The sequence below is a fragment of the Eurytemora carolleeae genome, unplaced genomic scaffold (genome assembly GCF_000591075.1).
Source record: "Eurytemora carolleeae unplaced genomic scaffold, Eaff_2.0 scaffold1396, whole genome shotgun sequence".
Taxonomy (NCBI): domain Eukaryota; kingdom Metazoa; phylum Arthropoda; class Copepoda; order Calanoida; family Temoridae; genus Eurytemora; species Eurytemora carolleeae.
The window spans coordinates 26589-40940 of NW_019397837.1; the positions used below are offsets into that span (position 1 = coordinate 26589).

Genomic DNA, 14352 nt, shown 5'->3' on the forward strand with positions numbered 1-14352 from the left:
TGTACAACTATACAGGAAAAAAATAATCAGTTAGAGTTAGAGAAGTGTTCACATCTTTTGTACTGCAGTACTCTTGGCGATAATGTAAACACAAGACGGATGTCAAAGCCTGACATGGGATCCATCTTTCACATAAAAAAAATCAATGAAATATTCTGGTCATAGGAAACTATTATGTGAATTATGAAAATTAATGCTTTTAATCTCCTCGGATACTAAACGAACACTGATAGTGAGGCATCTATTCTTGTTTACAAATTGTGCCCAAAGAGAACTGGTTTTAATATGTACGCAGAGTATACGCAACCGCAATTAACTTTCCTTGCATTACACCCTTGAATGCACATATTTTTAGTTTAGATATTGTATACTAAGGTATAAATTATAATAATAGGATATACTACAATATTTCTTTAGTGGCCAGGGTTCTCATAATAAAATCTGAAATGTATAGGTTTAAATCCTGAAACCTTCTATACTGACACGCCTCTCACCACGCCCACTTTCACACCTGCTGCTCATGCTGTGGAAAAGTTTGAAGGAGATGGGGAGGACAGGAAAGAAATGAGGAGAAAGATGAGAAGGAAAATGAAATATGCGAAAAAGATGGTTAAAAATATCAAAATTATGAGAGTGTAATAAATATCGTAATAACCCTAATTCGCATGTCTTACTATGTTCGTTAATTTTTAAACAGACCTATCAGTCCATACAAGAACAATACACGTGGATTTATCGGTTCTGTCAATATTCCAGAAAGCTATGACTTTCGAACCCAATTTCTCCTATTAAACATAATTTTTCAGCCTTCTTTCTTAAATACTGTTTTTGCTGGCATATACATTTTGAATAAAAAGTATTAAACTAACAAATCCGTAAGTTTAAAGATTGCTAAAATATAAACCAAAACGCGTATGACTTCAAATAGAAGAAACCGAATGCCTATAACTCTGGTTAGTCCGGAGTGAATAAGAACAAGAGAACAAGAAAAACAAGAAGAACGAGAAAAACAAGAAGAACAAGAAGAACATGAAAAACAAGAAGAACAAGATGAACAAGAAGAACAAGAATAACAAGAAAAACAAGAAGAACAAGAAGAAAAAGAAGAACAAGAAGAACAAGAAAACAAGAAGAACAAGAATAACAAGAAGAACAAGAAGAACAAGAAGAAAAAGAAGAACAAGAAGAACAAGAAGAACAAGAAGAATAAGAAGAACAAGAAGAACAATAAGAACAAAAAACAAGAAGAACAAGAAAAACAAGAAGTATAAAAAGAACAAAAACACAAGAAGAACGCGCAAGAATATTTAGAATAAAAAGAAAAGAAAGAACAAAGAGAACATAAAGACCAAGAAGAACTAAAACACAAGAATACTTAGAATAAGAAGAACAAGAAGAACGAAAAGAACAAGAAGACCAAGAAGCACAAAACGAACAAAAACAACAATAAGAACAAAAATAGCAAGAAAAACGAGAAGAACGATAATAAAAGAAGAACGAGAACACAAAAAGAACACAAGAATACTTAGAATAAGAAGACCAAGAAGAACGAAAAGAACAAGAAGACCAAGAAGCACATAACGAACAAAAACAACAATAAGAACAAAAGTAGCAAGAAAAACGAGAAGAACGATAACAAAAGAAGAACGAGAACACAAAAAGAACACAAGAATACTTAGAATAAGAAGACCAAGAAGCACAAGAAGATCAAGAAGCACAAGAAGAACAAGAAGAAATAAAACAACTAGAAGTACAAGAAGAACAAGAAGATGAAGAAGAGCAAGAAGAACGAAAAACAAGGAGAACAAGGCGAACAAGAAGAACAAGAAAAACAAGAGGAACAAGAATAACTAGAAGGGAAAGGAGAGAACAGTAAGAACAAGAGGAAAAAGAAAACAAGAAGAAAAAGATCAACAAAAAGAACAAGGACACTAACCGAAACAAGAACAAGAAAAGTAGGAACAGAATATGAACAAAAAGAACAAGAACAAGACAAACTTAAAGAACAAGAAAACCAAGAAGAAACAAAGTAGGAGAAGGAAAAACATGTGTCTTGTTCTATTTCAAATATATTCTCCGCAAATCTGTTTAAAGTTTACAAGTTATACTCCCACAATACACATCCGACATATAACCTTACCTAGACCATGGTTGACTGCCTGTATGAGCTAATGGGAGTAAGTAAGTAAAAATAAAGGGTTGCCATTTTAACAGATTTTATTACCCTTTTTTGAATCAAATTAACTTTGGCGTATTTTTTTGGGACCCGATTAATAATTATCTTATTATTTAAAAATTTAGCATTTTATATTCGCAATATGCTCATTGTTTGTAAAATATATGCGACTAAAAGTGTGTGTCATTTTCATTAAAGGCAGTGTTCGCGAAAAAATGAAAGGGGCTTACGGCGAACACTAAGCGTTTTCAATCGCTACTAATCTTACATCTATCTTTTGCGTCTAGCGTAGCGTCCATACAAATTCAGAAAGTTGCAACATTCAACTCGGATCGTAAAAAATCAATTTAATTCCAAACAAATCATTCAGATATTAGAAACAATAGTCATCGATTATTTTTCGACGCATTCGTATATATTTAATGTTTCATAATAACTTTGATTATATTTTTTAATATTTTTTTTAGAGTTGCAATAGAGATTTAAAACCAAAACTTCTCTTCATAATAACAATCACTTCCCGTTATACCAATAACACCTCCCCAATAGCACCTCCCCAATAGCACCTATTCCAATAACACCTATCCCCGGCCCCAGCCATCTCTTCTCCCAAAAAAGAGTGTAAACGGTATTGAGCGTGAATTGGCGTATATTTGTAAAATGAATTGTCGGGGTTAGTTTGAGTTCAGCAGTAGTGTGTCCAATCCTCCTTTAAACCTTNGGGTTGTGAGAAGGGAGGAGTATAAAACTCCACACGCTTCCATACGGAATATTATTAATTTAAGATGACAGGGAAAGATGAAAAAAGAATTGAAATGAAGGGAAAAGAAAATATGAAAAGGAAGAAAAAATAATAAGAAGGATGAAAGAAAGAAGAGAAGGAGAGAAGGAGAGAAGGATGAAAAATAAGAAGAAGAAAAGTAAGAAAGAAGAGATAAGGAGAGAAGGAAGAAAAAAGAGAAGAAGAGAAGTAAGAAAGAAGATAAGGAGAAAAAAAAGAAGAAGTGAAGGAAGAAAGAAGAGAAGGAGAGAAGAAAGAAATAAGAGAAGGAAGAAAGAAGAGAAGGAAGAATAAGAAAAGGAGGGAAGGAAGGAAGAAGAGAAGGATAGACCAAGAGAAAGAGAGAAGGAAGAAACTAGACAACAACTGAAATGGAAGAGAGAAGAAAGGAATAAGAATCTGATAAAGCTTTTAAAAAAAAGTAGAAAAAAAGAAGAAGTTCAAATTTATGATAGGTTTATTGTACAATTTGTGACCTCGGACCTTCTGTCATTTTTTATTTTACGCCAACGTGAGAGAAAATCAAAAAATGATTTGATTCAAAACTTTTTCTTTTCTTAATTTCTTAATTTCTTTTCTAGAAGAGGATTTATGTCAGATTTCAATATAATGTAAAGGAGTTTCAAAATACTCAAATTTGTAAGCGCTATATTTTTGCAACCTGATGGTGTAAACCTTAGATATTTTATATTTAGATTATTTGATATAGTAGAATTAATATTCTTTTTCCTAATTTAATTTGACATGCTATTATAAGAAGAAAAAATAAGTAAGGAAAAGAAGGAAAAAAAGGAAAAGAAGGAAAAGAAGGAAAAGAAGGAAAAGAAGGCGGAGAAGGAAAAGAAGGAAAAGAAGGAAGAGAAGGAAAAGAAAGGAAAAGAAGAAAAGAAGGAAAAGAAGGAAAAGAAAGGAAAAGAAAGGAAAAGAAGGAAAAGAAGAAAAGAAGGAAAAGAAGGAGAAGAAGGAAAAGAAGGCGGAGAAGGAAAAGAAGGCGGAGAAGGAATAGAAGGAAAAGAAGTAAAAGAAGGAAAAGAAAGGAAAAGAAGGAAAAGAAGGAAAAGAAGGAAAAGGAGGAATAGAAGGAAAAGAAGGAAAAGAAAGAAAAAAAGGAAAAGAAGGAAAAGAAGGAAACAAAAAATATGGAAGAAAGAAAGCAGACAAAGAGAAAGAGAGAAGGGAAGAACAAAATATGAAGAGCAGAAAAAAAGATGATATTACAGATTTCAATACTTGGAAATAAAAAGAAAAAAGGGAGGAAGTATAGGAATAACGAGAGGAAACATAAAAAAAGATTATTTTCTTATAAAGAGATACGTAAATGTAGCATGTAAAGGTCTTGAACAAGATTTCATAATAAAGATCGAGAAAGAAAAATATTAAAAATGTAAAATGCATCACTGTAATAAATTTTCCCTTTGTGTTTCCCTGTCAGTTTTTTCCCCCAGGGCCGGCTTCAGATACGAACAATATAAACGTTGATTTATCAAAGGGCATGAGACAGGTTAGAAATAGAAATCCGCGCTCTGCTCTCACCTCTCAGCTCTCATTGGTCCACAGTATAATGTCATTTGGAGAGCACCCAGAATCTCGGCTTCTAATTGGTTGACAGCTGATGGGCTGTTGGAATGGCGCTCTCTGATTGGCTGGAGGACACAAGTGCCGCCTCTTGAGTGAAAATGTGGGAACTTGAGTTTTGAGGGGCCGAGGGTGGGAGGGGAGAGAAGAGCTCTTTAGTTGGTAAGGGTTTGCTGCTGCGAGCTAAAGTACGTTCTTCAACCCACAAACCATAAAAACTTAATTAAATCAACAAACTCGGCTAATTTATGCAACAAAGCCAGGCCAGGCTGAGAACTAGGCAGTGAATTAAAGCAGCTTTAATGTCTGACCGAGGCAGTGTACAAGGCTCATCTGTGGACTGCCTGAAAGTGCCTGGATCTCAAAACGGGTGTCTAACTTTAGAATCTTCCTCAACAGACTTAAAAGACTTAAAAAATTTTCGGCACTCTTCAGTGAGTTCATTGAACAATTTAGACTTAGGATTGCATAGAATTAAAGGCGAATTAGGTCATTTTGAGAGACAAGTGAATCGGTCCGAAAACTTCTTGAATAGGCCTGAAAACTACTTGAATAGGCCGGAAAAAGAGCTTGAACCAACAAACCTTCAACACTATGCACAAGGCCTATATTTTGTACAAAAGTAAGTTCTCTTTTTTTATAAATAAAAGGTAAAGTTAAAATAATCTTTGTGCAAAACTATTTGGTACAATTTCCACACAAAACAGATGGTTCTTGAATTTTTTATCTGGATCATTTTGACACCAGTGTTACTGCTAAGGTACTTTGTTCAGTACTTTTAGTTCTACTGTTTAAACCAAAAGTGAAATTCTTTTTTGGATGATTATTTTTATCTTTTTTTATAAACTGTTAATAAGTATAAGCACATTTAAAGGGACTATAAGCGCAATTTTATGTGTCCCTCCAGTCCATGCACAGATGGCAATGTCCAATTTACAACGATGCCCTTAAAAGAATTATCTGATCAAGTAAAGACGAGATATCCCTGTTCTTGTCTCATCAAGTAAAGACGAGATATCCCTGTTCTTGTTTCTTTAAAATGTTCATTTTCATTTGCAGTTTCTCTGCCAAAGTAACTTGCACAATGCGCAATTCTTGCGTGTAAAAAGCTATGAAGACATTATCAGAATTAAACAATTTTCAAGTCAGAAAAATTACGATATCTTCCACATTTTTGATTAAATTAAGGTTTTAATAATCACGTTGATCATAACGAGGGGAAACTTAAAATTTTGCTCACAGTTCCTTTAAAAGAATTTTAGTTTTGCCACAAACTCAAATTTTTTCTAATCCCTATATCTTCGCAACCTAATAATGTAAACCTTTGAAATTTCAAACTTAAGTTATTTAGTCTAGAATAATTAATAATTTGAAATATTTAAGGTCCTTGACATTAGTTTTCAAAGATATACGGATTTTGAGCTATTGGCAAAGACTCAATTTCATTAAATTTACGATGATTATTTAACAAAAAAAATTTCCACTCACTTTTTCCAAGCAAAAGTTTGAATTTATTAAACAGTTAACATTAATGTCAATCGCAGTCAGACGAAATTACATATTAAAAACCTATTTTGATTATCTGGAATATTTTTAAACTAGAACTGAATTATTTCGGATGGATTTTTTTTATTTGAGTTAAAAATATGATTATTCAATTTAAATTTTATTTTGTGTTTTCAGATTGCTGTCTATGAGAATGCCGAAATCAAGTAGTTTTTCAGTCCGTGACATTCTAGACCTTCCTCGACCTCAGGAGGGTCAGCTTGACCTCAAATCCAGGACACAAGCCGGTCACCTCAAGACAGATCTAGCAAGATCAGCCTCGAATATCGACCTCGAGACTGACCGTAAACCTGAGATAGATTCATCCTTTAGTCGGTTATCCAACCCCTGTCCCGCCTCTTCTCCTGCTCAGCCCTCCTACACGGGTTCCGCCCTAAACCATGGGCGTGGCAGCCTGGGCGTTACCTCCTGGCCGATGATATCTCCGATCTTCTCGCATCATAACTGTAAGTTTTAAATGGAGTGTTCGCATATTTCTCATAATAACCCGCTTTTGGAAACACAACTTAAATACGCATCTTTGATAAATGGAATATTTTCTTTTTCGTAACCCTGGTTTTTAACATTTCATCAGAGTTTTGAATATATGGAACAACTTTGAGCAAAGCGCGCTTACTGAGAGCAAGTAAGATAGGCTTAGGTTAAATTTTAAATGAAAAAAGTTGGGGTATTATGTTTGTTATAGAATAAGTTCTTTAAGTACACGAATAATAACAAGAAAAACATAAATATGAAAGGGCCTGTAAGCGTAATGGCTATGCACTATTCATAATGCACTATAATTTCAGTAGAAATAAATATTTCCATTTACTGATCCTAAAGAATTTGTCCACAACAGTTCCACTACCTTACATAGCCAATCTGTCCCTTTAACCAAATAAAATTTGGTTTGTCATACATGTACGTCAAATTGAAACTAGAGATGCTACGACGTCACAAAGTCTAGTTCACAGTGCAGATGAGGTTTCAAGGGTACCGTTGTGCATCTGGTATGGTTAGTTTTACTTTGATTTCAATAATTCAGTTCCTTTAAATAAGCAATACAAAAAACAAATTCAATCCTTAGAAACAATTTAACTTTAGAATATAATATAGTTTTTCCTCCTTGTTGTTCAACGCAACTAAACTTTTTGTGTGTTTTCAATAATTTTAATCATGCTTACAGTTATCGATTAAAAACACTGTTATCTGAAAAACTATGAAAGATTTGTTTTTCATTGTTTTACCATTAATTTAACCATTCCTCTTTATTTTTCATACATTTTTGCAGTAGACATGCACAAAGTTTTAGGTTTATATTGAAAGAAAAACGTTTCACTGTCATTCATGTGTTAGAGAAACGTTTAATCAACGTTAATCGTTTATGACACTATTTCTTTATAAGGGCAATTATATCTTTTTCAGTAAATGGTAATAAGCTTCTCCAGAAATGCTTTCTTTACTTTTTCGATTAAAATGATTGATTGAATCTTTGCCAAAAACTCTGATTTTCTAATCCCTATATCTTTGCAACCCGACTTAAGTATTTGAATTTAGTAATATCAAACATCTATTTTGAAATAAAAAAGGTTTGCAGGTCGCTAAGACAGGGATTAGAAAATTTGAGGTTGTGGCAAAGACTCATTTCTTTTTAAAGGTTTTCTAAGGTTTACCTTGTCATATGTTATAAACGAAAGATACAATAAAGTATAAGATTTATACCTGGATGGAAAAATTTGAAAAAAAATTATTTTCGTTTTGTTTAGTGAGTTGTATAAAAAAGGAGGACGAGGACGAGGATGGGAGAGGACGGGATGAGGGATCCCTCCCTGACCTACTCTCCCTCCCCTTGCCTGGGCAGCCTGGTGAGGGAGGAGAGGATGAGTATGAGGAGGAGGAGGAGGAGGGTATAGATGTAGACGGGTCGGATGATCAGGAATCTGGACACCTTTCTCATTCAGGTAAATTTAATTTATTACAATTATTATTATTAATATTATTATCATTATTATACATTATTATTATCATTATTATTATTATTATTATCATCATTATTAATATTATAAGACATGTTAATGTTATTCCATAATTTTGAAAATGAACTGTAATCTAGGAAAGAAGAAGAAACGTCGTGTTCTGTTTTCCAAAGCTCAGACCTATGAACTAGAGAGAAGGTTTAGACAACAGCGGTATCTATCTGCTCCAGAGAGAGAACATTTAGCTAATATGCTGAACCTTACACCTACACAGGTTCGGATTCTAGGATCTTAGGGCCAAGGGACAGTTAGGGGGATATATTAAGGTCAAAGGAAAAGGTTAGGAATATTTCAGGATTAAGGGGCAAGGTTAGAGGATATCTAGCCGCCACGAAGCAAGGATAAGGCATATCTCAAGGTAAAGGAATATCTAGAGTCAAAGGTTAAAATTATGGTCAAGGCTATTTTCATGGTTCAAGGTTAGGTAAGATTTAAGGTAAAATTTTATTTCAAGGGTATAAATCCAGTTTAGGGTCAAGATTAGGGCAAGGTTAGGGTCAAGGTTCGGGTCAAGGTTAGGGTCCAGGTAAGGGCCAAGGTTAGGGCCAAGGTTAGGGTCAAGGTTAGAGTCAAGGTTAGAGACAAGGTTAAGGTCAAGGTTATGGTCAAGTTTAGGGTCAAGGTTAGGGACAAGGTTAGAGTCAAGGTCAGGGTAAAGGTTAGGGTCAAAGTTAGGGTCAAGGTTAGGGTCAAGGTTAGGGTCAAGGTTAGGGTCAAGGTTAGGGTCAAGGTTAGGGTCAAGGTTAGAGTAATGGAAAGTGGCAAGATAAGGAGCAAGTGAAGGATCAAGGGTAGGATTAATGGTAGGATCAAGGATAGGATCAATCAAGTTTAGGATCAAGGGTAGGATCAAGGGTAGGATCAAGGATAGGATCAAGGGTAGGATCAAGTTTAGGATCAAGATTAGGATTAAAGGGACAGTAAAGGAAAAATGAAAGGGGGTATAGGCTGAAAGCTAATCACTTTAGCTTTTCATCGAAACCCTTGAGACGCCTTATCTATTTTTTATCAATTAGGACAATTATGATGCTTTCACATGTAATTTGTGATGCTTTGTGTAACCTAACATAACCCAAGCTGCGGAAATCTCTAAAATATCTTTAACATATAAGGAAACATCAAAAATGTCATTTCAAGATATAAGTCACCATTTGAAGACAAACTCAATAGACCTAATCATGTCTAAGACACTTTTCTAAGTCAAAGTTTTGTCTAAGACACATTCTAAGTATGAAAAGCACAGGGAAAAACAATGCTTCCTAATTCTTAGCTTATGAAGTCATAATTTGACTGGGAAGTTAATATTTTCTTTAAAAAAAGTGATTAAGGCATCAAATTTGATTGCTCCTTGCTTATGATGCTTTCAAATGTTGATTATGATGCTTTCAAATTACACTTTGGATGCTTTACTACACGGTCAAAGCATCAAAAGTGTTGAAATTGAAAGACTGAAGTTCCTAACTCGAGAGTTGATATAAAGCTGTTTCAAACTTTACGAAAATGCATATATATACAATTTCGTATAGAAATAGTAGGTTTAAACAGACCATGCTCAGAAAAACACCAATCTGAAAAAGATGATATCCCATAGAAAGCTAATTGTAATTTAGGTTTACTTTTACATTTGTTGTTTCTATTTTCAATAGATTTCATTCATAATATTATTTTTACGTCCGTATTACTTGACCAGAAATTCCACCAATGGCAGTGCAGTAAAGTGGTCACGTGATACAGGCGGAGACACGTGACCAGTATACTGCTCTGCCATTGGTGATAGTTCTGGTCACGTGATTTAAGTTTCAGATTTTCAAAATTTTAAATATATGAATTTTCATATAATTTTAACATAGTTTTATATCAATTTCTCGAGATAGGAACATCAGATATAACTTTCATGGGTCGCGATCAAGAGCTAACGTGGTTAGCTTTCAGCCTATACCCCCTTTCATTTTCCCTTTACTGTCCCTTTAAGGGTAGGATAAAGGGTAGGATCAAGGGTAGGATCAAGGTTAGGATCAAGGATAGGATCAAGATTAGGATCAAGGGCAGGATCAAGGATAGGATCAAGATTAGGATCAAGGGTAGGATCAAGGGTAGGATAAAGGGTAGGATCAAGGGTAGGATCAGATTGTAAGCAAAGTTTAGGTTTTGTTTGCAATCAAAGTGGGGAGTTTGAATACATAAGATAAAATGGTAGAGATCAACAAGCAATATTTGCTTGAATTCGATTTTTTTTTATTTTAGATAAAAATTTGGTTTCAAAACCATCGGTACAAGACGAAGAAAGCTATTCATGAGAAAGGATTGGAGAACTGGGGCTCCGGGCTCTCCCCTAGAAGGGTCTCTGTTCCTGTTCTTGTTAGAGAAGGTTTAAACTATCCATCCTTAACAACCAAACAAGAAGCTTTACTTGCCCAGGCACACCTGGCAGGGTTCGGACTTCCTCAACCCTTCCCTTTTCATTCCCTTCCCTTTCCACACCCTCTCCTTCCCCCCGTATCATCAGCAGGTTCACACCTTCTTCATTCACCTTCCCTCCTCTCCGCCTTCTCACAAAACCTTCATAAATCTAAACTCTGGTGAATATATATCTGTCAATCTTTGGTGAAAACTTTTAAGTTCGTCCTTGTTGAAGAAAAAACACATTTATTTTTGGGACTCTTATTGCGGAAATTAAAATTTTCAAAACCTACGAAAAAATTCAGAAAGAAAAAGTTTTTTTCGATATTTTCAATGGAATTGGACAACCCATAATTCAGTCATGAATTGATCAGTATTGTTTATATTTCGATATCTATTTTTTCTTAAAAGACAAAAACCTGCTTCAACCAAATTTAACAAAGCATTTGCCTATACGAGTACTGTTTCTGAGGCAAGTGTTTCATCAATTTCAGGTTTGTTTTCTAAAAAAACTCTTTAATTTAATTCGAAAAAAACACATCAAATTTTGATAATGAACAAACAGTACTTCAAATGTCTGCAAAACTTAAGCCGTCGCCCATTTTAGAGGCTTAGATAAACCCAGTTAGATGATTATTTAAACTAAAGCACGCAAGCATTCAGTAGTTAATTTATCTTGATTAACACAAGCAATTACATGCTAATTTTCATGTACATAAACTTTATTGACATAAGGAATTCAGTCTTTGCCACGAGCTCAAATTTTCTAACCCCTATATGATAGCATCCTGATCGTGTAAATCTTTCATAATTTATTATTATTGTAAATCTTTTATTTGATCTAACAGAATTTATAGTTTTAAATATCTACGGTCTACGACATTTGGTTGAAAAGATAAAGGCATTAGAAAATCAGAGTTTGCGGGAAAGACTCAATTCCTATAACTGAAAGATATAGTTCCTATGAAACTTTATGTTATTCGAGAAAAAAAAAAACAATGGAAGAAAAATGGAAGCAAACATATTTTATATTTGAGATGAAGAAATCATAACAAGATATATTTTTCAATAAAGAGTAATTTGTGCGTTTGAGTAGAGAATACAAGGATATTATCCACAAACTTCGTGATCGTTGAAAACTTTCGTTTCTGCTGAATCAACACAATAAATAAAACAATGGAGCGAAAATCTGGGAAACTTTGAGATTGGAAAATCAGGGAAATAAGTAATTTTTTCCGAATTTCATAATAAAAGTGAGGGTGGGGGATGGCAATGTAAAGGGGTTACAATATGTTATGTTAACATTTTAAAAATTAAAAGTAATATGGGGAGAAAAAATCTAAATGTATTAGAAGTGCCAAATATTCTATGTTGTCAAAAGGTATATTTAAATCCAAAAAAATATTTTTTTCTTGTATTCAATTTATTGAACTAAAACTAATTCTAGAATGTAGAAAATTCAATTTCAGTTTTAATACCATCTTATTATAATAATCAATGAAAATTATTATTGTTAAAAACATTAAGTGTAATATCTAGTCTCTGTTAAATACAGCTGTTAGCATAATACAAGATTTCTTTTAGCCATAGAGAACATAGCGAACAGAAAGAACAAAGAGAACATAGAGAACATAAAGGTCATGGATAAATAGAGGACAAAGTGAACATAGAGAACAAAGAGAACATAGATAACATAGAGAACAAAGAAAACATAGAGAATATAGAGAACACAGAGAACATAGAGAACATAGAGAACAAAGAAAACATAAAGAACATAGAGAACATAGAGAACATAGAGAACATAGGGAACATAAAGGTCTTGGATAACATAGAGGACAAAGCGAACATAGAGAATAAAGAGAACATGGATGATATAGAGAACAAAGAAGACAAGAGAACAAAGAGAACAAAGAAAACATAGAGAACATAGACAACATAGAAAACATAGAGAACATGAGAACATAGAGAACATAGAGAACATAGAAAATATAGAGAACATAGAGAACATAGAGAACATAGAAAACATAGAGAACATAGAGAACATAGAGAACAAAAAAACATTAAGAATATAGAGAACTTCGAGAACATAAAATATATGAAGAACATATATCAGACAGAACGGAGAGAACATCTAGAAAACTACGAGAAAATAGAGCTATGGAGAACGAAGAAAACATAAAGAACAGTGAGAACATAGATACCACAAAAACAAGAGAACGGAAAAATAGATAACATAAAGCAAATAGAGAACAGAACCCATAGTGAGCAAAGGGAAAATACAGAACATAAAGAATAGAGAGAACGTAAATAACATTGAAAGCACAGAGCACAGAAAAACTAGAAAGAACACGAAGAACAGAAAGAGCATAGAGAACAGAAAGAACATATTGAGAACAAGATGAACATAAAGATCGTTCATAAAATATGAATTTTAGAAAAATCAGAAAGAACATTGCTAAAAGCATATGGGATTATGGGAATACAGATAAATTAGAGAACAGAACATAGAGATATAGAGACCATAGAGAACAAATATAAACCAAAAGAGCATAGAACAAAAAGAACCAAAAATTAAAGAGAATTACAAAGCACATTGATTGTTTTAAGTGCAGTACAATATTGAGCATAAATCAATAATTTAATTATTTTTGTGCGCGAGCCCTTATAATATATAATATACATGACACATAACATCATGGATCGAAAATATCGACAGTATAGCATCACCCTGTACGCTTATTTGTACATTTCTGCCATACATATTATACTATGTATAGAGGCGGGGGTTAACTATTGAATATGATCGATCCAAAAATACTCGAATTTATCCATTATTTGAGTACAACCCATCTGCCCTCGTGCATTTCCGTTACACTCTCCGCCAAAAGAAATGCGCGAAATTTCTCGACCAATGAAAAATCAGAACGGAGATTAGCAACCAATGAGAGGAAGAGTTCCCGGCTTGGCGGTGGATTTGATCAATGAGGACCAGAGGATTAATGTTGAAAGTTATCTACGGATAAAATTCTTCTATTTAGGTTTACTAATACAATATACAGATTTTATACTGAGAGGGGAGGGAGGGACTGCTGAAGAGAGAGAGAGGGGGAATCCAAGTGTTTAATCCAATACGTACTACTCTGCTATAATACTAAAAAACTAAGGATTAAATGTGCTCGAATTAATACGTAAATTAAAGCAAATATATGATTTGATAGCTAGCTACGCTTGCATTAAAATTTGAAAAAACAATTTTTAACTTAAAACAGATTTCAAACTTCACTTCACAAATTTTACTAACAAACTAGCCACATAATCTAACCTTACAAACAAACCTCACAAACTAACCTCACAAACTATAACCTTACAAACAAACCTCACAAACTAACCTCACAAACTAACCTTACAAACTAACCTCAAACTAACCTCATAAACTAACCTCATAAACTAAACTCATAAACTAATCTTACAAGATAACCACGCAAACTAACCTCAAACTAACCTCACAAACTAACCTCATAAACTAAACTCATAAACTAAACTTTTAAACCAACCTCATAAACTAAAATCTCGTGGGCTCCAATGAGATGCTTATTGCTTAGGGTCTTCAATGAAAATATCATGGACTATCTGTTGCGGTTCCATAATACTCCATTAATGATACTTTCTTCTAAGACTCAGATTTGAGGTAAAGAACTATAATTTTTAACTTTCATACAAATAAATTTAAAATGCTTACCAAGTAAAATTTTTATCACTCTTATTGATATTGATGTTAACTTCTTTTATCGTTCCTCTTTACCCCATTCCCTTTTTCATTTTTTTCCTCTTCCCCCCCC

At 33.6% G+C, this 14352-nt stretch overlaps 1 protein-coding gene across 1 annotated transcript; it reads left to right on the plus strand.

Moving 5' to 3' along the window:
• Positions 1–4702: 4702 nt before the first annotated feature.
• Positions 4703–11386, plus strand: LOC111716062 (homeobox protein Nkx-2.3). Its single transcript, XM_023491471.1, has 5 exons — positions 4703–5154; positions 6216–6544; positions 7844–8038; positions 8191–8327; positions 10358–11386. Exons 1-5 carry the CDS (start codon positions 4835–4837, stop codon positions 10694–10696), a joined length of 1320 nt encoding a protein of 439 aa, XP_023347239.1. The 5' UTR covers positions 4703–4834; the 3' UTR covers positions 10697–11386.
• Positions 11387–14352: the final 2966 nt, after the last annotated feature.

What these genes read in the sequence shown, in the direction of transcription:
- LOC111716062 (XM_023491471.1), top strand. Translation starts at nt 4,835, where the DNA reads ATGTCTGACCGAGGCAGTGTACAAGGCTCATCTGTGGACTGCCTGAAA. An exon ending in GATCTTCTCGCATCATAACT is followed by an intron (nt 6,545 to 7,843) that starts GTAAGTTTTAAA and finishes CGTTTTGTTTAG; the next exon opens with TGAGTTGTATAAAAAAGGAG. An exon ending in TGGACACCTTTCTCATTCAG is followed by an intron (nt 8,039 to 8,190) that starts GTAAATTTAATT and finishes ACTGTAATCTAG; the next exon opens with GAAAGAAGAAGAAACGTCGT.